Here is a 22,763-nt window from a genome sequence, read left to right on the forward strand (position 1 = left end):
GTATGTACAAGTCCCTCAAGTTCCCGTTCAAGATGTTTCTTGGGTGGGGACTTATTATTGTCTCGGAAGATTGGCACTAGTGTGCCTATAGGGAGTCCCCCAAGTTCCCGTTCAAGGGATATCTTGAGCGGGTTACGCTGTAGGTAGCTAATCTACACGCTGCGATGGGGTGGGGGTTGAGCCTCCGGTACCCAATGGGGTAGAGAGGACTTGACTCTGATACCCGATGGGGAATAGGAAGTGAGCCTCCGGTACCCAATGGGGTAGAGGATGTGAGCCTCCGGTACCCGATGGGGTAGAGAGAAGACTTGACTCTGATACCCAATGGGGTAGAGGAATTGACTCTCCGGTACCCAATGGGGTAGAGGATGTGAGTCTCCGGTACCCAATGGGGTAGAGAGAGGACTTGGCTCTGATACCCGATGGGGTAGAGAGAGAACTTGGCTCTGATACCCGATGGGGTGGAGGGATTGACTCTCCGGTACCCAATGGGGTAGAGGAATTGGCTCTGATACCCTATGGGGCAGAGAGAGAAATTGGCTCTGATACCCGATGGGGTGGAGGAATTGACTCTCCGGTACCCAATGGGGTAGAGGATGTGAGTCTCCGGTACCCAATGGGGTAGAGAGAGGACTTGGCTCTGATACCCGATGGGGTAGAGAGAGAACTTGGCTCTGATACCCGATGGGGTGGAGGAAGAACTTGGCTCTGATACCCGATGGGGTAGAGAGAGGAATTGGCTCTGATACCCGATGGGGTAGAGAAAGAACTTGGCTCTGATACCCGATGGGGTAGAGAGAGTTGGAGCCTCCTGGTACCCGATGGGGTAGGCGGTGCATGTCAGCCACGTGGGGCATACTGAGTTGTGCAATAAATGCCCGTCCCCTCAACTGACGGTTTTCGAGACGTGGGACACGTGTAGTGATCCTGTGGTTGTGGGCTTTTCGGCTTCAACGGCCCTGATGCTTTGGAGATTGAATTTAAGAGGGAAACAGACTGTTTCCCTTCTCACTTTCTTCGAAATTCTGAGAATCTGAGAAATCGCGTTTTGCCCTCTCACCTCTTGTGCTTCTGTTGCTGTGGCTGTGAGGAGTGAAGACGAAAGCTTTAGCCAGATTAGCGACTGCCGGAAAGAGGTAAGAGAATGTGGTTTGGTTTTTTTTTTTTTTGTTTTGTGTTTCTGTTTGACGTGGGTTTGGGCTGCTTCGATTTTGCCTGTGTTTCTGGGTTTTGCGTTGAATTTCTGGGCTTGCTTTGAATTTCTGGGTTTTCATGAGTTTCTGGGTTTTCTTGAATTTCTAGGTTTTGCTTTGAATTTCTGGGTTTTGCTTTGATTTTCTGGGTTTTGCTTTGAAGTGGGGAGTGATCCGCGCTTCAACGTGGTCTTAGATCTGGTTAGGCTAACCCTTGTGCTTCTGATTCCAGATATAGCGAGTTTTGAGGTTTCCGGTATCGTGATTAGGATGGAATCAGAAACCAAGGGTGGGGATACGGGATCGTCATACCAGTCGTCTGCCAGGCAAGCTGAAGTGGATATCGATCGGTACCTAGCTTCAGTAGGTCAATTAGCAGAGAATACCGGCTCCTCGACGGGGGTGTTCTCGGAGAGCAGTGAGGAGTCCGACGAGGGTGAGAGCGGGGATGGATCTGTGGAGGCCCCCGTAGTCACGGTGGCAATCCCGGAGGGCATACCGAAGCCTAGGTATACACTTACGGACGGGACCGTATGCGACGAACCCGGGAGAAGTATGACGATGAAGGAGATCATCGCCATGCGACTGAAGTGGGGGATACCGGATGCAGTAGAGCTTAGGCCCCTTAAGGAAGGAGAGATGGCCGCGAATCCTGTCCCGGGGTGGGTGGCGCTGCACGAGAACCAGTTCCACCAAGGGTTATCGCTACCGCTGCCCCGGTGCCTACAGTATCTATTGCGGATGCTGAACCTGTCACCGGGGCAGTTGACCCCGAATGCTATTCGCCAAATATATAGTATGATGGCCATGTGGGACTTGTGCCAACAAGGGTGGCCTTCCGTAAATGAATTCCGCGCGGTACACAGGATCCTGTACTCAAGGAAGCTGTCCTGTGCGGGTACGGTGACCTTTGCCGCTAGGGATTACGAACCATTAGTTACCGACATGCCCTCGTCGATGAGCAAAAGGTGGAGGAATAAAGTGTTTCTAGCTGGTGGGCGATGGCAGATTAAAAATAAGAAGTGGCATCTGACCGGCACTTTCCAAGCAATCGGGGACCAGGCCTACACTTTATCCGAGGTGGAAAGGAAGAGGATAGCCCGGGTATACGCTGTTTGGAATGAGAAAGAGAGGAGCTCTTATAGATTTATCCGGCACTCTATACTTTATAGGCTAGGGCTAGGATGGCTCCCTGGTGAGGCTTTTTAAAAAAAAACTTTTGGCTTCTTTCTTCCTTTTTTTTTTTTTTTACTAACTATGGAACTGATTGCAGTGAAAGCACCGAAGAGGAAACCCCGGAAAGGCAAAGAGGAGGACAGAATGGACGATAACCAGTTGATGGATATGCTGATGAACCAGGGAGAAGACGCCCTGCACATTGAGGTCGACCTAGGGTCGAAGGCTACGGGTCGGTCCATTGAAGAGACCCTGCTGGAGATCACTGACGCGGGATATGGGGAACCTGATCCCAATGCTCCCGCGACTCAAGTCGAGCAGCCTTCTGCCGCTGACATCATCACCATAGCTGATCCCGGAAGGGAGAAGGTATCGCCCGCCGTTTCCATTTCTTCTCGGTCCACTGGGAGCGACGAGGCCCTGCTTCCCGGGGAGAAGAAGAGGTCACACAGGCACCGGCACCGAGGTGACAAACAGGAGGTTACCTATACCGGCCGGGATGTTAAAGGATCCGGTGCGAAGAGGCAGAAGAGAGAACTTCCGGTACCCGACGCGTCGCCGTCACTTGGCCTACTGGCCCCTGCCATTCCGGTAATCCCTAAGAAGCCCATCAAGCAGCTGCTGAGTGAGTACGGGGTTGCTGATGAAAAATTTGTGCAGTCCATGCTTAGCGATCTGAAGGATATTGACCTCGACCGGGTGCGGGCCAAGGACAATACCCCCAAAGAGAATCGCCGTCTCGCCCGGGAATCTATAATGCGGGTATGGGGTTGCTTCATTCTTGCGACCGGTACCTTTTGTATATATATTTTAACCGGTGTGTTTGCAGGCCCTGTTCAATGTGTACGCGGTTGATGCCAGCGAGGAAGATACTCAACTGAAGGAGGAGGTTAGCAATCTCTCCGGGCAGGTGAAGTATCTGCATGGTGAGAAGGCCAAGCTGGAGAAGGAGCGGGACTCCTTGAGGCAAAAGATCGAGTCCTTGACTCCACTGGTTGCCGAGATGGACGCGGCAAAGCAGCGGATCGCGGAGCTTGAGGGTGAACTCACCGAGGCGCGGGATGAGGTAAAGAATGCTCGGGACTCGGAGAAGGATGCTGCAGAGTCTGCCACATCATGGAAGGAGAAGGCAGACTACTTGGAGGAGCGTCTTCCCGTGGAGAAGCGCGAGGCCGTGGAGGAGTACAAGGCTTCCGAGGAGCTTATTGCGATGCTTGCTGCTGCCCAAGACAAGGCTGTTATCATGAAGTTCAAGGAGTGGGTGGCGGCCGGGTACTTGGATGAAGCCAAATTCAGGCGGGGCCTTCTCGAGAAGAAGAAAGAGAAGGAGGTGGCAACCAAGTCCGGTGCTGGTGGATCCCAAAGTACCGGTGGCAAGCAGTAGTGGAAATTACCATTAACTATTTTTTTTTTTGAAATTATCCCTTTCTTGAACAATGGCGTGATTCCTGTGCTTGGTAGTCCAGGCTTTTGTGAATGTAATTTTTTGAACTTGAATGGGAATTGGAAAGGGATTAAAATTTCTAGGATTTTATACCTTGCTTTAAGCGTTTACTTGCATCACTTATTACCGGAATAGAGTAATTGACAACAGCTATGTCCGGGAATGCCCGGTGTAGGTAAAAAAAATGCTAGAAATGGTCTGAATAATTCATTTTTCCATTCAAGTACCACATGGTGGTTAATACAGAATGAGTACCCGATGGGTAGCTTGCCATAGCTGTATGGTCAAAAAGCAAAAGCTAGGACAAGATGCTCCGGGAGCTACTTGTAATAGTACCGCAGGCGCTGGGTATTCCATGGATGCCGGGATACGACTCCGTCCATGTCCCGGATGAAAAAGGTTGCAGGGCCTACCTCTTCAATGATCTCATAAGGGCCTGTCCAGGATGGATCCAGTCCCCGGGGCTCTGGGTAGACCTGCTTCATGACCCAGTCCCCCAATTTCAGTGTCCGGGATTGTACCTTGGCATCGTAATAGCGAGCTATCCTCCGCTTGTTAGCCAAGTTATGCATGTGTGCCACATCCCTTCGTTCCTCTAGCAAATCGGCATCGAGTTGTAGGCCTTCCGAGTTGGTACCCGCATCGAAATACTCGATCCGGGGACTCTGGACCTGTGTTTCAATAGGGAGTACCGCTTCTGTCCCGAAAGCCATGCAGAATGGGGTCTCCCCGGTGGCCTCTGTTGCCGTGGTCCTGATAGCCCACAACACCTCCGGGAGTTTAGCAGCCTAAAGTCCCTTGGCATCGTCGAGCTTCTTTTTCAGTATCTTCTTGATGATCTTGTTGACAGCCTCGACCTGACCGTTGGTCTGGGGGTGGGCCGGGGATGCATATAAAATTCTGGTGCCCAGGTTCTCTGTGTAAGCCCTCAACTCATCATTGTCAAACTGGGTTCCGTTGTCCGTGATTATGGTGTCCGGGACTCCAAACCTGCAGTAGATGTTCTTCCACAGGAAATTTTTTACCTTTTCCGTGGTGATGGCGACAAGAGGTTCTGCTTCAACCCACTTTGTTTGATAGTCCACAGCGACGATGGCGTATTTGAATTGTCCAACTGCTGTGGGAAGTTTACCAATCAAGTCCAAACCCCACTGACAGAACGGCCACGGTGCAAGGAGGATGGAGAGGGCAATGGGCGGTGCCCTTGGGATATTTGCATACATTTGGCACTTGTGGCAAGAACTGGATATTGTTTGGGCTAGGGCCGACATGGTTGGCCAGAAATATCCTGCCCTTAGGGTCTTATGTGCGAGAGACCGGGCTCCGGCATGGTTACCGCATACACCAGCATGTATGTCCTTCATTATCTTGTGACCCTCCTCCGGCGTTACACACCTCAGACTGGGGAAGCAGTGGCCTCTCCGATATAACTTGCCATTCATGATCGTGTACCGAGCTGACCTCGATTGCAGTCTTCTGGCCTCGACCTTATCATCCGGTGCTAAGCCGTCGACCATGTATTTCAAAATTGGGTCCATCCACGAAGCTGTGTTATCCACAGCGAAAATTTCTGACACAGTTTTAGAAGTGCTAGGTCGCTCGAGTATTTCGACTTTAGTGGCTCCATAGGTAGGGCTTGGGGAAGTTGATGCAAGCTTAGCAAGGGCGTCTGCCTTGTCGTTTTCTGCCCTCGGTATTTGAGTAAAAATGTAGGAAGTAAATCTCTGTACTAATGCCCGAGCCAGAGCCTGGTAAGAGGACATGTGGGGTTCCTTTGCCTCGAAGTTACCGCTGACCTGGTTTACTACTAACTGGGAATCACTGAAAATACTAAGGTGCTGCACCCCTAGTTCCCGGGCGATCTGCAGGCCTGCTATGAGTGCCTCGTACTCTGCGGTGTTGTTGGATGCCTTGAAGGCAAACTTGAGGGCGTACTCGTAGACTTGATCGTCCGGGCTAATTAGCAGGATACCGGCCCCACTTGTTTTCTTGTTGGATGCGCCATCAACATATAATCGCCAAGTGCTTGGTGGAGGCGGATCCGGGGCTAGCGGTTTATGTGGTTCCAGGGAAGGGTTATGGGAGGGAATCGCCTCAGAAATAAAATCTGCCGCTGCCTGGCCCTTGATAGCTGTCCGGGGTTGGTACTTGATATCGAACTCTCCCAGCTCGATGGCCCATTTAATTAACCTGCCCGATGTCTCCGGTTTCTGCAAAACTTGCCTCAGCGGGTGATTAGTGAAAACGGTGATTGAATGTGCTTGGAAGTAATGCCTAAGCTTCCGAGCCGATACCAAGAGGGCCAATGCTATTTTTTCAATGTCCGGGTACCTGGATTCTGCACCAGTGTACCCCTTTCCAGCATAGTACACCGGGTACTCGCAATCGGAGTCCTTCCTAATCAGAGCTGAGCTTACAGCCGTTGAAGATGCCGCCAGATATATGTAGAGCATTTCTCCCGGAACAGGTTTGTAAAGTAGAGGTACCGCTGATAAGTACGCCTTCAAGCCAATAAAAGCACTCTCGTGCTCAGCTGTCCAGGCTATTACCTCGACGTGCTGGGTTTTTAGCAGTTTGAAGAAAGGAGTACACTTGTCCGTCAGCCTGGAGATGAACCTTGACAGGGCGGCCACCTTGCCTGTAAGAGATTGGACTTCGTTCCGGTAGGTTGGGGATACCATGTCTAATATAGCCTGCACTTTCTCCGGGTTGGCCTCGATCCCCCTGTGGCTAATGATGTACCCGAGAAACTTTCCTACCTCGACCCCGAAGATGCACTTCTGCGGGTTAAGCCGCATACCATTGCGTAAAATGATGGTAAAGACGATTGACAAGTTGGTAACGTGGTCCTCCGGAGTTAAACTTTTTACCAGCATATCGTCCACGTAAACTTCCATGATAGTACCGATAACCTCCTCAAACATAGAGTTGACGAGTCGCTGATAAGTGGCACCTGCATTCTTTAATCCGAAAGGCATGACCTGGTAACAATAGAGACCCTTGTCTGTGGTAAAGGCAGTGTGCTCCTCGTCTGCCGGGTTCATTCGAATTTGGTTGTACCCACTGAACGCATCCATGAAACTGAGTAACCGGTACCCAGCAGTGGAGTCGATTAGTTGGTCAATTCGCGGGAGCGGGAAGCTATCCTTGGGGCATGCCCTGTTGAGGTTTGTGTAGTCCACACACATGCGCCATGATCCCTGAGATTTCTTTGGCACCATGACCACGTTGGCTAACCACCGGGGATAAGTGACTTCCCTGACAAAGTTGATGGCCATCAATTTCTTTACCTCATCCTGGATAGCCCGGTACTTATCGTGTGTAAAAGCCCTCCTCTTTTGTCTTACCGGTGCTGAATAAGGGATAATACTAAGATTGTGCGTGGCTATCTCCATTGGTATACTGGGCATGTCCTCATATGACCAGGCGAATGCAGATGAGTTTGAGCGGAGGAACGAGATTAAATTTTCCCTGATAACCGGAGACAGTTTAGTACCTATCTTAACAGTCCTGTCCGGGAACTGCTCTGATAGCACCACCTCCTCAATGTCCTCTACGGCACCGGGCCGTTCTTCGTCTGAATCGGTATCGTCCCTGGGATCCTCATACCTGTCCGTCAGAGGGTTAGTAGCCACGGGCAACATCTCAGACTTTCCCTTACCGCGAGATACGGTCAATGAATAGCATTTCCTTGCTGCGGCCTGGTCACCTCGGATCGTAGCGATGCCGACCGGGGTTGGCACTTTCATCATCAGCATGTGACCTGCAATGAAGGTTTTCAGGCGCCAAAGTGCCGGCCGGCCTAGGATAGCATTATAGGATGAGACGCAGTCCACCACGATGAACTCTGTTTTGATGGTTGAACAATTTGGGCTTTCGCCTAACGTGATCGATAGGTAATCTGATCCGAGTGGTTGGACGATATCCCCTGAAAAGCTAATGAGCGGCTCATTATCCTGCGATAGCTTGGCTCTGCCTCTGTTCAAAGCCTTGTACGCATCGCGAAATAATACGCTAACTGAGGCCCCGGTGTCCACCAGCACCCGGGACGTTATATAATGGTCCATTTGGAGTGTGATTAAGAAGGGATCATCATGGGGCATTTTCAGATCGGCTTCCTCCTCCTGCAGGAATGTCACCGATGTCCATCCGGTACCATCATCTTGCCGCGGGGCCTTGTGGAAGTTGAAAACTTCCGGATGACCGAAACTAGAATTTCGCCTCTTCCTCTGAGGATGTAATTCCTTCGGGCCCCCACCGTGGATCGTGAAGATTTGGCCGTACACGTCCACCGCCCCTATCTCCTTAGCAGGCAGGTACCGTTGGAGCTTGCCCCTCTGGATAAGGGACTCGATAGTATTTTTTAAAGCAACACATAGATTGGTATTGTGTCCGGCATCCTTATGATAAGTGCAGAACTTTCCGGTATCGTGCTGGGTAAGTTTACTCTTCGGGAACTTCCTTGGAGGTGGGCCCGGTATCTCATCCTTACTTTCGTTCCAAATAGTCTCGTATGAAGCGTTAAGGATTGTGAACACCTCATACCGGGGGGGTGGTGGTGTTCGCGGGGCCTGTTGTACCCCTGGCTCCCGCTGGTGGTGAGTGGTCCCATAACTGTTAGTCCTGGATGAGGACTCTTTGCCTCTTTTGCTCGAGGTATGGGGTGACCTGTCATGACTATGGGCCCACTCCCTCTTTCGTGGCTCATCCCTGACAGTTGAGGCTGAGGTTGGCACCCTTAGCTCTGGTCTGGGGGTGTCCCCGTAGGTTTCGAATTCGGCCTGGGCGTGTCTGATGGCAGTGGCCATCAGCTCGTCGTAGTTGGCTGGAGGATTATGGTTAATCCCATAGAGAAATTCTCCGCGCCTTAAGCCTCTCCTGAAAGCCAGCTCGGCCAGTTCCTTATTAAGGTCCCGGCACTTGGCGGTAGCCGCCTGCCACCGATTTACAAAAGACTTCAAGGTTTCATTCTCTCCCTGCTGGACCTTTAACAGGCCCTTTGGTGTGTGTATCCCATCGGTGCGTAAGATGAATCGAGCTACAAACTTGTCAGCCAACTCCTTGAAGTTCCCTACAGAACCGACCGGCAGTTCGTAGAACCAACTCAAAGCTTCCCCTGACAAGGTTTCCTGGAACATATTACAACACACCTCATCCGTATATCCCTTGGCACTTGTTTGCGAGCGGAAGGCCTGTAGATGCTGGTAGGGATCTCCAACCCCCGTGTAGTCAATCTTCAGTGGCTTCGACATATCTGCTCGAATGGCTCCTCTAACCTGTTGGGTGAAAGGACCCGGGCGATCCTCGTAGGTGGCCAGGGCCCTCCAGGTGTCCCTGTTTTCTGTGGCCTGCACCCTTGCCTGCAGAGCATGCAAAGAGTTGCTCATTTGCACAAGTAATGCCGTGTTTGCGTCGGTTACCGGGGGGATACTCGGTGCTGGCTGCGGTAACGGTGGTGGTGGTAGATGTCTCAAGCTTTCCGGGAATAATTCTACCGGTACTTGGATTACCCGCTGGGCGGCGTTCACGCCCGCCGCTGGTTGGGATGACCTAGCCAGGGCCTGGGTGAGCGCCTCGTTGTGCTGGTGCCTCCGGTCCAGTGCTCGAGCCAGCGTTGTGTTTTCATCTTCCAGATCCTGCATCTTCTGTTGCGTAAGGCGGTTTGTTTCCCTATCGGTACTCTGTTGTTCCCGATCGATCCTGGACTGTTCCCTGAAAGCTGCTATCTCCGCCCGCATGGATTCCAATTCCGATACCGGAGACACTTGGTCCGGGACATGCGGGTCCAAGGAACCGGGGCCATGAATCTCTTCAACACCTGGCGCTTCTGCTGATGAAGTACCCGGAGAGAATATCAGTGCCCGGGCGACACTTCTACCCTCTCCTGCCATTCCTTCCGGCTCAGTCATGATCCTAGTCCCCTATCTGGCGCGCCAATGTTTCTGGTGGCTTTCTCCGGGTACCTCACACAGAATGCTTTACCGTCTGGGGTACCGATGCGCCTCCTAAATCCTGTACCAAGAACACACGCTTAGAGGAGTAAACCGTACCGGACGGTTTACACCTCTTCGATGCTTGAGTGAGAAGCTAATATTGATGTATAGTAAGTAAATAGTAGACAAAGGAGTTATTACCCGTAAAAGGTGGTTGTGCTAATGCCCTTATACTCGAGCATGTGAAGGAAGTCTCCCCCATCTTCGATGTGGGACACTAGTTGTTCTTCTGATGCCATATCAGTCCTCCTGTCGTGTAAATAGTTGGGCTGTGCTGGCCTTGCCCAGGGCCCTGGGTGCCCGGGGTGGCATCCCAAATGAGCCCCGCCATGGTGGGTCGTGAACCCGGCCCATGGCATAGTACATGGGAGTACCGATGGGGCCCAGCCGATAGTGCCAAACTTAGTTGAGACTTCCCTAGTATGTACAGCTGTTGCTAACAAGTTTTTGGCCAAATAGCCACCCTCAAGTGTAAGGGGTACAAGTAATAGCCAAATAGCCACTGTTACTTATACTGCTTATACTTGAGGGTGGCTATTTGGCTAACAACCTGTTAGCCACCCTCAAGTATAAGGGGTACAAGTAATAGTATAGGGATTTAACTACCAGCTATTTGGCCAAAAACTTGTTAGCCAAATAGCCACCCTCAAGTATAAGGGGTACAAGTAATAGTATAGGGATCACTACTACAAAAATTGAATCAGACGACGGCTAAAAACCGTCGTCTGATATGGAGGCTAACCGTCGTATATCGAGGCGCTATCTGATGAAGGTCGATTGTAGGGAACCGTCGTGTGAATGGCTCGACAGCATGTCGGCAGCCTGTCGACAACATTAGCTGTTGTGTGACTATTCTTCACACAATGGGCTACTTTAAAAACTGTTGTGTGATTGCGATTCAGAGGTCGCTTTATTTTATACCCGTTGTGTGACTTTTATTTAGATGATAGTTTTTCAAAGTATCTGTTATCTGTTTTAAATTCAGACGACAGTTTTTATTTTGAGGTCATTGTGCACATACGACAGTTTTTTTGTGGTTATTGTTGTCTCAATAGAATTATTCAATCATTATATATGCTGGAACTGAAATAAAAAAATGATCAAATTAACAGTAGCTATCAATATATAGAAGAAATTGTTATAATCCACATCATGCACAAAAATGGATTGTGCAAAGGTAATCTTTCATCCACAAAAGGAGTACATCTAATACTACTCTCCTAGCAATATACATCCAGAAATTTACTTAAGGAGTCTAGCTTTGGTGCTCTCATGGCCTCATTGGAGTCTAGCTTTGGAAGCTTCTGTAGGTGCTTTTTAATCTCTTTATGTAGTTCCAGCTGCATATGGATCAATAGTTCACTGAGGGGTACACATGCCAGAACAGAAACTGGACCAATATGGGCAGAACACTAGTTACATGCAATTCAATTATACCCTTTCTCACCAGTCAATGCTAGGATCATGTATCTGAGATTAGAAATAAGGAAACAACAGACTTATTCATATATGTGGTCAACGAAATACTGAATTTATACTTGTTCTCATCATTTAGGAAAGGAAATGCGTCATATTTTTTGTCAATCAAATGCATTCTCACCATCTGGAATAGCATGCCTAGGAAATATTTCCAATTGCTTGGGATGATGGTCATTCTTGCACACAAAGTCTTTGGATATAGGATCTGTACATTTCTATTGTGTGCAATCTGGACTATATCTAAAGCTTCTTTAAGTGCTCCATGTTCCACCAAATTCAAGGGAACGGATAGCTGTAATGCATGCATCATTTGGAAGGACATCATTCCTACAAGCATTGACTGGTGAGAAAGGGGAAGCTAAGATATGCAAAGCAGATGCTTTATCAAAAAGATTACTGCCTCCAATCTGCATTGCCAATGACAATACTTGAGCAAATCTTGAATAATTGATAATACTATAATTTTGGAACACAAAGGATCCAAAACACACCTAAGCACAAACAAGTCCACTGATGTGAGCCATGTCACAAAGCAAAAGCAGTAACCAAACTCGTTTTGAAAGCAGGAAAACTACATGAAGTCCTTCACAGTTTCAAACACAAGAACAAGAAATAGAGGAAAGAAGACAAAACCTGGTTCGTGAGTAAACCAACAAAAATGTCACTGAAAAACAATCTACAAGATTCTAAACAACTCCAAATTTCTTCTTTTTTTTTTTTTTCATTCTGTCTTGTACCATTTACTAGGCTCATTGGATTGAATTACGAATTCCACTTGAAAAATTGATTCCCAATGAAATTTGAAGACTGAATTACGAATTCTCATCATTATTCCTTTGTGGAAGTATCATCATTCTAACATCTAGATCATATTGCAAGTCATGTCAAATACTAGAATTAAATATTGGAAGGAAAATGAATACCCAATCCACATCACTAGGCCAAAAAAGCTGACAGACAATGGACCAAATTCGTTGTGTGATTTGGACGATCTCCGTTGTGTATCGGAGCGTTGTGTGATGAAAAATGGCACAACGGTGGAAACCCGTTGTGTGAAACATAAACAGTCAACACTTATTTGTTAAAAGTGTTGTGCCTTCTCTCGGCAGATGGCAGCCACAGTTGCCGCGCAGTCATGCTGTGCGTGGCATGTGCATCCTTCAGACAACAGAACTTGTTCCAAAGCTGTTGTTGGAAAGCCTAGTCAGACAATAATTTTTTTAATTTCACCGTCGCCTGATATACCATCACACTTTAGTTGTGCAGTATGCTTGTTGTGTGAATTGGTTTTGGACAATAGAGTTTAGTTTTTACCGTTGTGTGATTGTAATGAATGCGCGCATTGTGTGAATGGCCTAATTTTGTGTATTCAAACAATGTTGAATTGTCGCACTATAAAATTGTTGTACAATCATTTTGATTTTCTATATTTTGTGCACAATAATGCTCCATTTTACCTAATGAACGCAATCAATTGGAAAGAAAACACATTGCAAACCAATCCAACCCATTCTATGTACATCAAATGTTAAAAAGGAGCATTTCTCAATCATCCAAGCCAACATATATTAAAAGAAAAAAAGTATTCTAATACATGCCCATCTACTTGAGATATCCAAAACTGATACAAATTATTCCAAAACAAGATAGCATTCTAGTGCCATGCCATTATCAATATCAATAAACCATCAAAAATTAATATGATTATTGACAAAAATATGAGCAGCTGCTGCATGTGAATATTATCAGCAGACGCAGAAAATGGTGCGCCCATCAATATTTTCCCTCTCTTTTGCAGAATCTAGAATGAGTCTGTAAAGCCTTCTTACTAGCTTGAGGATCTCAGTTATCTGCAAAAGCAAGAGGATAGGCTGGATTAATATAGAACTTTAATCTGTACATGTACGCACAATTGGGACTTTCAAAGTGATACTACTATGTTAGTTAAGTCCACAACCTATGTTATTAGCTGAAACAAAAGAAAATACAAATGTCCAAAAACAACTTTAAGATGCATCCTAGCAAAATTTTATACATTCTGCAAAAACTTACCAGAAATTTGACCATTTATATCCTGGTATTGGAGATCTCACATAATGTGAGCAGACGATTATCACATTGCAAAATATCTAATCTCATGTTAATCTAAAAATGCAGCAAGTAGAATACATAATACAATATGCTGGAACAATTTAAAGTGGAACTTAATTCATGTGGTCATTTTAGAGCTGAAGACACTAAGGGAAAACAATAAAGGGCTCTAAAACGGCCTCTTTATATTGCAAGCAGAGATATAATACAATCTCCTCATAATACTTGCTTTCATGTCCTTATACTAACTCATGAGTTATGTGTAAGGAGACTGTACATTATCAATATAGCAGTATCACAAGGAGACTGCAAATTTCCAGAAATTGAAGCAACTTACACCAAACACTGCTCTTCTCATGGGCCCATTGTATTTGATTTGGACGTTGACTGTTGTAGCTAGTCACAACTGCTATACAAGAAACATCAACAGATAGTACCGTGCCCACCTCAAGATTTTTCTGTACAACTAGCATCAATGGAGAAAGCCAAAAAAATTCTAAGATTAGTCCAAGTCCAACTAAGGGATCACTAGCTAGATTGGCCAAGAAAGAAACATTATTCCAAGTGTTTTCAACAAAAGTAGCAGAAGTTTGTCCTTTTTTTTAGCATTTCTAATAGAACATTTTAGGAACTGCAAAGAATGATGCTGCAAAGAGCCTTTTGTATCTCCCACTTTTCTGAATGTCCTATGCATCTCCATTTTTACTATCACTGAAAAGTTTTATGAAAGAGTATTCTTGAAAAGAGAGGTTAAGATTTTGCTAGTTTTGTTCAAGAGACAATGTAAGAAGTTTATTTTGTCATGCAACAAAAGAAACTACAAATACTTTTAGTTTAGGATCTGAGGTTAAATTTAGAGCAAAAAGGGAGAGAAGAAAAGAAGAAAACAAGAGAGGTGGTTTGATTTAGCAAATAGATAAAACCACACATTTAAATTGACATCTAACAACTAAGAACCGACTGAATATATTTGTAGAATCTGTGGCAGAATGTGTCAAGAAATGCTTACCAGATCCACCTGCAATTATAAATGCAAGCCCTTGGCCAGATAGCTTCTGTCTTAGAAAACCCTACAGTACATTAACATTGCAATCAGATAAACAAAGAAAAGACATGGAACTTTGAAAACAAATGAAGGAGACAAAATAGAAAAAAACAAAAGAAATTAATTAATGGTAGAAGCATGCTCAAGAAAAAAAAAATGAAATATTTCTGAAACACCCAGTATCTTACCTCTGCACCAGGAATAATATTACGAGCCCTTTGGTCAACTGTATTACTGACTTTAACATCATTAACAAAACAAAGGAATGCATCTGGCTACAAAATTTACCAAACACAGAATGCACACAACCTGTATGAGTGAAATATCAGAAGGAGAATCTGGCTTTTGGTGTTATGCCAGTAAATCAAACTGAGTGACTTTCACAAATGCAACTAGCTATGAAAGCTTGTTCATATTCCCTTCCAGATCTCAGCAAGAACCTCACTTAAATGTCAGTCAAAGTTATTATTATCTAGTTTATAAGATTTAGCTGTTGTTGCTGCAACTAAAATAAGACATAAATGAAAAACTGATTTGCTATATTTTTCTAGTGAAATTAATGTTACTTCATAAGCTCAACTTCAAACTCACAACCAATTCAAATCAAGCAAAAACTAACTCTTAATAGGTTCTTATGTTGTCTTCAGAGATAAAGACTTGAAAACTAATCACCCACACACAACTTGCACAAACTGAAAAGAGAATGATCAAACTAAACTAATAAATAAAGAAGTTAAGAACTTTATCACTATGAGAATTGAGGTCAACAAGTTGGTTGGGTGTTAAGGTCAAGGACACGCATATAAGCTACAGAAAAAGAATATACAAACCCGAATCATCTTGTTCATAGTGTCATGAATTGTTGTTTTGATGATCAAGACCTCCTTCCTGGACTCTGCAAAATTTGTATATACTTAGCGCTCTTGTAATAAAAATGCCATATCTATAAAAAAATGGACCAGTTCTTATACCATCTAACTCCACAACTTTATCAAGAGCTTTAGCGGATCCTCTATTAAGAAGCCGAAACGTACATTTCTTGCCCACATGATCAATAAAGTTCTGTAATATATAGAACAAAAAAGGTCAGAAGACTTCTTTTTAAGTCATAAACATTACTATTTTAACTCTTAATAAGCAGTCAGCTTGACCTGAATTGGTGCACCATTTTCTCTAACAACTGTATCATAGCCATCTATCTCTCTCCCAAACTTTGTTTTTAAAAGATCGCCCGAGTTTCCGATAACAGCACAATGGACAAACATGCGAGGGACATATGGTTGTGTGAAAGGGAGTACCAGAGAAAGTTTCTCCACACACAAAGTTTTATTCTTACAGCGGTCACTGCAGTACAGAAATACCCTATATCAATAGTTATCCAAGACTGCTTTATTCTGAAAAAGGTTTTCATGTGTGTTACTCACAGCAGTACTCCTTTATTAATCCTACGCCATGCATAATCCTCCCATCCATTTGGTAAAGAATCAATGAACTCCCGAGTGAGAATGGTGGTACTATTCCGCACCTGAGCAATCAACTCACTGAATAACAAATCAATTGTAAAGCATAAAACGAAATAAATTTGACAGCTGAAAGAGAGATCAGAGCAGACAAAATAAAATACATTTGACATGCATGGCTGGATGTTTGATTTGACGACACAGTTACGACAGATATCAGTTCTCAAGTCTTGTGCACATATCTAAGAATGATACATGCATCAGCTAGCAGACATAACACAGTACTCACCTGTTCCCAAGTAGCCAAAGCTTCACACAGATTAAACTCATACGATAAACCTTCAAGCTCATTGGTTTTGGGATCTTTCTGTTTGTACATAAAAATTCAGACAATATATGAGTCATCAACTTACGTAAATCATCAACCACAAATAGCACACAATAAACAATCAAACACAAATTTTTCCAGAGTATTGCTTGATGAGATTGTAAGTCAATACAAAAATGCGCTTAACAGTGGCTCTTGTCTGTAAACTAAATCATTAAGCAGCTACACTGATTTTCGGATAAAGTGTAATTCAGAAATGCTCACCCATTTAGGAATGGTGTCAATAGGAAATTTCATGGTGACTCCGCAGTAATCTTTACTAGTCTCAGCTTGTAAACCTAATCCATTCGCAGCCTGCATAGGTAGACCAGGCACAAGAGTAACTACACCGATTTTCAATCACTTCAAATTCCGCATATACATTACTAAATTTTACCAAAGCGCGCACACACACACACAAAATTTAGACTAAAAAGAATGAAGAAGATGAGACTCACCACACATTTCTGGAAACGGCTCTGCAAATTTTGCATCGCTTCCAAATCATCATCGGTGAGCCGATTGATCTCATCTGCATCACACAATTCAAACCATTATACACATCATGCATATATATTTATATAGTGACACAGAGAGAGAGAGAGAGACAGAGAGAGAGAGAGAGAGAAAGAGAGATGCCTACAGAGATCAGAGATTTCGGTGATGTAGATGAGGATGGCGACCAATCCAAACAGTAAAACGATGACGAACGCTAACCACAACAGCTTCATTGACTGCGACTCAGAGAGAGAGAGAGAGAGAGAGATTGAAGAAGAAGCAGGTAGAGAATTGAAGAAGCTCTCGATTTCACTTTTTCTAGATCGGACACGCTTGCTTTGCTCTATACTTGCTCCACTTCAGAGAAAGGGGGGGTGCCTCGCCGGAGACTTCTTCAGAGCGACACTAGGTTAATTGAAATAAAACCCTAGGTTTGATGAGAGTTTGTTTCTGAGAATTGGGGGAAAGGGTGGATCAAATCATAAATCCTAAATTGGAGATTGAAAGGAGATGGAGATGGAGAATTTGAGAAGGGAGAAATTTCGAAAATTACAGGAGGTGGTGGTGACTTCTATAAGGCGGCGGAGACGGAGTCGATAGTGGAAGATCGGTGGCCATGACGACTGTTGTGGGGCGGAAGAAATACCCGGTCTGGAGCTTGCAGCCATGGAGACGGGGAGAGAGAAATCTCAGATCTGTTTTCTCTCTCATCAAAGTGAGAGTGCTGCGATGATAGGTCGAACAAAATTGTTGAAAAGGACTCCAAGCCAGCCTAACTCCATGCCATTGATGGTGTTTTCAGGAGAAATAGATGGTTTTGAGGAGATGCGAAGAAAAGACTGCCCAAGTATTGGAAATAGTTATTTTGTCTAAGCGGGAGACAAAGTCGCTAGTGCTAATTAAGTTATGAAAAGCAGGCATTTGGCTCTTTTTATTTTGTATTCATGAATCAGACAACATATAAATGGAGTTGTGTTGTCTGAACATGTAGGGATTAAATTTGAGTGAATGGAGTAAGGAGGGAAAGTTCCCGCCTATATGTAATCAAAGTATTAGTTTTGGTGTGAGAGATAGGCATTTGTCATTCAGACAACATAAATAAGCAATTCCGTTGTAGGAGTACAGATATATGTAACCTACATGTCAATTAAAATTTGTTCATTTTGGGGGGAATAAGTGGCATTTAGGGGTGCATCCATACCTTCCCAATATATATTCCTTGATCATACAACACAAAGTAAAAAACTGTTGTATGACATTCTGCAAGCTACTCTCATACAACAAAGATAGTTATTCTGTTGTGTAATGTAGTACATATTTGGACCCAGATTTGTGTCGAGTTAGGGGAGAAATTTGCCGCTCTTTTTTTTATTATTTACACAACAAAATATTCTTGTCAGTCTTGTGCAATCACCTTCTAGATAAAAACTTCAAAATTTTTATGGCCTTATACAACGGAAGGTTCTTAAACATGTTGCATGATTGACTTTTCATCATCACACAACAACTTTTTTTTTTTCGTTGTGTAAAAAGTGTTGTATATTGACGTTATTGGCCTAGTGCATGAGACTCAAAGGTTGCTGAGCAGGTAGCGGCATCTTCAGCCACGACCCATCTTTTTAGTGTTCCATCGCAGCTCCCAGTAAATAGGTGATCAGACCGAGACGCTGATGCCTTACTAGAGTCATTTCTCATATAGCCTTACTCAGGTATGAAAAGTTACAGAAGTACTGCTACCCATAGTGCTTATTCAAATTCACTTAACAACTAGAACTTCCATGATCAAAATCTAAATAGAATTGGCTTAATTGAAGTAGTCCAACAATTGAGACTGAAAGGTCATGAATCATTCTTCAGTCTACGATGTAAGAGATAGTGACAAATATATCAAAACACGTAAGCATAAACACTACAGGCAAACAACAAATACCCGAGCCCTATTTTCACAAAGAAGAAGATAGCTGTGATGATTATTGCCAAAAAGTTGATATTTGCTGATGATATTTGCATTCAAATCATAAAGCGAGGCAATCATACAATCAAATTCAAATCATATCGATATATGAACAAGGCAATCATACATGTTTCCTATGGTAATTCAATTTACTTCGTTTCTGGGTTATCTAAGATGCAAGTTTCCTTGCCAAAACAAGGTTATTGAACACCATAAACTTCACAACCAATTCTATGCTTATACCCTAAATACTAGAATACCATACTACACATATCGACAAATAAAACCAGATGAGCATGTACATGTATTCTTATTGTAAATATTGTTTAGTTCCAACCACCTAAATAGTTGCGAGGATACAAATGAAAGCCTGGAGTTGAAGAAGATGATCTTCTTTTTAGCTTTTGACGTTTCTTCTTCTTCTGCACTTTCTTTTTCTTTTTTTCTCTTTGTTTTGCCGTTTGTTCTTTTGCTATTCTTGTTCTTCTTTTTTCTTTTGATTGTGTACAGTTCTAATACAAACTGTCACGCCCCGAATTTTGAATAATAATTTCAAATCCGAAACATGAATACAAACTAAAACAAATAACGTCCTGAATTTTTTTTAAATAAAACAACATCACACAACCCACATTACAAACCTCATAGCAAACTATCTCTCGAGTCGATTATTACAACACCAACTTAAATAAAATGTTACGCTCAAAAGAGTCTACAAAACACACCAAAATAGACTAAGTGCAGAACTCACCACTGATGCCCTACTCAGCTCGATCTCTACCCTGATTCTCCTGACCTGTGAGATTCGCCGCTACACCGTTTGAATAGTGTATCGGGATTGCAAACAACAAACCCTGTAAGCTTTTTGCAAAGCTATTATGAGTAAACTCAAATAAAAGTTATACACACTCTCTACTAAATCACATTTCTTTCCCAACATTCAATTAAAGTAAACAACATCAATTTTCTCAATTCAATCAATTCAGGTTCTACTGAATGACTAAGAAAGAACAACTGCACTTTCTTTTACACCAAAATATAATCATGGGCGCAAAACACAATATATCCCTCAAGAAGTATATTGTACTCATGGGCACAATAACACAAAGTCATTCCCCAAGCTGTACGTTGCACTCAAGGGCACGATAACTCAAAGTTATTTCCCAAGCAGTGCAATGGCAGACAGACTAGAGCTCTAACTGAATCGTAACCTGTCACCTCCGTCGAGGTTCAACCTTACGATATTAATTGCCTCAATAACATGTACCCAAGGGCACAATAACACAAAGTTATCTCCCAAGCCGTACGATGTACTCAAAATCATCACACATATCATTACACATGCCACCACACAGGCACTCACACAGATCATCATCATTACCTCACCCAATGTCACACCATCCAATATATATTTCACATAAATATATATATACGTAGTCACCCTCACAGGAATTACCACTAATACCAACTATAGTTTACATGCATTCAAAAATCGGGAAAGTCAGTTTTATAAGTAAAACTTGTTTTTACTTACCCATGGACTGTAGGGATCAAGTCCATTTTATTTAAAAAAAAATATTTATTCTCATAAAATAATTTCCACAATTTATCGCATAAATAGAAAAATAGCATGATTCGGTTCGTAAATGAACCATGTCAGATTTACTGACCTCTAAATTCCCACTGCGTCTTCTTAACAGCTCAAAATACGATTCACGATCGTCCGCCAACTCAAACCGTCAAACACCTAACCAAATACGATATTTAACTTAGCACATAATTCAAAAAAGCGCACTTATACGAAGATCCAGCGGTCGGATCTTCACCCGTGACCACACAAAGTCATCGGGACATTCCTACTATCATTATATCAAAATTACAAGTCGATTGGGCGATCCGATCTTCACAGATCACAAATCTAACGATCGAAATTGTAAAATTCATAACTTAATCATACGATATCCAAAATTTACATGCTATATATCGAAATGATCGTATCGACATGTAGAACATAAAAATGGGCAGAAACTGCCCTTGGGGTGACCGGAAGTGGCTGGAAATTTCCGCTGGAGTTAGAGGCAGAGTCGCCGCCGACCACCGCTAACGGCGTCGGGGCTAGGCTGATCCTCTTCGTTTCATCGCGTTGAACAACTTCCCTAACTATACTTGAAAACAGTCTGGTTTGGCCAGAAATTTTCCAGAAAACGGCGAGGCTCCGACGAGCATGAAATCGATCACTTCAGGTGTTGTCCTTCTTGGAGCTTGATCAGGAGGTTGAGGCAAGTTCAACAAGCCAAGAACCTCGAGTTTTGGTGGCTGGTAACTCGAGATATCGATGTTGGCTCCTAAAAAACGAACCCAAATCGGGTTTGGCTCCCCGCCGCCGCTATAGGCCACGAGGCGGTGCAAGGCTGCCTTTGGAAGCTGGGAAAGGTCAAGGCGAATATGAGGGAAGAAGTTTGGTAAGGATTGGTGGCCGGAGTTGTGAGAACGGAGCCGGCGAAAACTTGCTCTGTTTGCGGCTCGGGAGAGAGAGAGAGAGAATAGGTCGGTTTCCAGAAATGGAGAACTGACTATTTTTGGCAACTTTCCAAAAATAGCTAGGGTTTTATACTTTTATACCCAAATAACTTCTTAATACGAACTCTGATTCTTGCGTTCCATATGTGCACAAACTTGTATCGACGAGTTCTATAACTTTCGTGAAGGAAGTTTTCCCAAATTCCTTACGTATAAAAAGTCGATTTTCACAACCCCCTAAATAACGTTCGTTTTGAAAATAAACTCGATTTGAAACCGAATTTCTCGCACAACAACTTATGAAATAGTCTCAATATTCAAAATTCAATAATTAAACAAACATTGAATTTCAAAAATTAATTAAGAAAATTTCGGGTCTTCACAGTCTACCCTCCCTCCTTAAAGGAATTTCGTCCTGAAATTCAGGCACACTCATCAACGAACAACTGTGGATATCTCGATTTCATATCCGATTCCAACTCCCAGGAAGCATCACCCTCGCAAAAATCTTGACCAAATCAACCTCCCTCCTACGAAGCCTCTTCGTGGACCTATCCAAGATAAGAACAGGTTCAACGACGAATGTCACATCCGGATTCACCTCGATAGCACCATGATCAATGACATGGGTCTTATCTCGAATGTACTTCCTGAGCATAGATACATGGAAGACATTGTGTACACCAGACATGCTAACAGGTAAAGCAAGTCGATATGCCAAGTCTCCAACCCTTTCCAAAATCTCAAAAGGTCTAACATATCTCGGTGCCAACTTACCCTTCTTGCCAAATCTCACCACACCTTTCATAGGTGAGACTTTCAAGAACACATGATCACGCACATTAAACTCTTCTGTCTACTCTGTGCTGTTCGGATCCTTCCCCGAATAGTAGTGATCTTCTCAGTAGTCTCTTGAACAAGTTCAGGACCCAAGAGCTCCTTCTCTCCCACTTCTGCCCAGCAGATAGGAGTCCTACATGGCCTACCATAAAGGGCCTCATATGGAGCCATACCGATGCTGGAGTGATAGCTGTTGTTGTAGGCAAACTCTACCAATGGTAGATGATCCGCCCAACTTCGCTTGAAGTCCAAAACACAAGCTCTAAGCATATCCTCCATCACCTGGTTCACTCTCTCGGTTTGCCCATCAGTCTGTGGATGAAATGCAGTGCTCATAGCCAAAGATGTGCCGAAAGCCTTATGGAATCTAGGCCAAAATTCCGAAGTGAAATGAGAATCCCGATCAAAGTCATTCGTTACAGGCACACCATGAAGCTTCACTATCTCATCAAGATACAACTTACACAATGCATCACCTGAGTAAGTCTTTGCCACAGGAAGAAAGTGTGCTGACTTCGTCAATCGGTCAACAATCACCCAAATAGAGTCATAACTTTGTCTGGACCTAGGCAATCCCGTCACAAAGTCCATGGAGATCTCTTCCCATTTCCATACAGAAATCGGTAAAGGTTTCAACATTCCTGTAGGCCTTTGATGTTCTGCCATCACCCGCTGGCAGGTAAGGCACCTAGATACATACTAA

The 22,763-nt window shown here is 44.1% G+C and overlaps 3 protein-coding genes across 3 annotated transcripts; 1 reads left to right on the forward strand and 2 right to left on the reverse strand.

Annotated features, from left to right (window-relative positions):
• Positions 1-1,772: 1,772 nt before the first annotated feature.
• LOC133730724 (uncharacterized) lies at positions 1,773-3,224 on the forward strand. Its single transcript, XM_062158263.1, has 2 exons — positions 1,773-2,388; positions 2,467-3,224. The coding sequence occupies exons 1-2, from the start codon at positions 1,773-1,775 to the stop codon at positions 3,222-3,224; spliced, it is 1,374 nt and encodes a 457-aa protein (XP_062014247.1).
• Positions 3,225-12,956: 9,732 nt separating this feature from the next.
• LOC133730725 (sialyltransferase-like protein 2) lies at positions 12,957-16,774 on the reverse strand. Its single transcript, XM_062158264.1, has 8 exons — positions 16,707-16,774; positions 16,474-16,563; positions 16,171-16,248; positions 15,846-15,946; positions 15,573-15,765; positions 15,393-15,483; positions 15,252-15,316; positions 12,957-13,135 (listed from the first exon to the last, which is right to left on the reverse strand). The coding sequence occupies exons 1-8, from the start codon at positions 16,740-16,742 to the stop codon at positions 13,031-13,033; spliced, it is 759 nt and encodes a 252-aa protein (XP_062014248.1). The 5' UTR covers positions 16,743-16,774; the 3' UTR covers positions 12,957-13,030.
• Positions 16,775-21,683: 4,909 nt separating this feature from the next.
• On the reverse strand, positions 21,684-22,028 carry LOC133730726 (uncharacterized). Its single transcript, XM_062158265.1, has one exon. The coding sequence runs from the start codon at positions 22,026-22,028 to the stop codon at positions 21,684-21,686; it is 345 nt and encodes a 114-aa protein (XP_062014249.1).
• Between the last annotated feature and the right edge of the window lie 735 nt (positions 22,029-22,763).

This window comes from Rosa rugosa, chromosome 2 (genome assembly GCF_958449725.1).
Source record: "Rosa rugosa chromosome 2, drRosRugo1.1, whole genome shotgun sequence".
Lineage (NCBI taxonomy): Eukaryota > Viridiplantae > Streptophyta > Magnoliopsida > Rosales > Rosaceae > Rosa > Rosa rugosa.

Coding starts and splice junctions, on each gene's coding strand:
- LOC133730724 (XM_062158263.1), top strand. CDS start 1,773: ATGCGACTGAAGTGGGGGATACCGGATGCAGTAGAGCTTAGGCCCCTT. Junction 2,389..2,466: donor AGGGCTAGGATGGCTCCCTG/GTGAGGCTTTTT, acceptor AACTGATTGCAG/TGAAAGCACCGAAGAGGAAA.
- LOC133730725 (XM_062158264.1), bottom strand. CDS start 16,742: ATGCAAAATTTGCAGAGCCGTTTCCAGAAATGTGTG. Junction 15,766..15,845: donor ATTAATAAAGGAGTACTGCT/GTGAGTAACACA, acceptor TCTGTACTGCAG/TGACCGCTGTAAGAATAAAA. Junction 15,317..15,392: donor TAAAGTTGTGGAGTTAGATG/GTATAAGAACTG, acceptor CAAATTTTGCAG/AGTCCAGGAAGGAGGTCTTG.
- LOC133730726 (XM_062158265.1), bottom strand. CDS start 22,028: ATGAAAGGTGTGGTGAGATTTGGCAAGAAGGGTAAGTTGGCACCGAGA.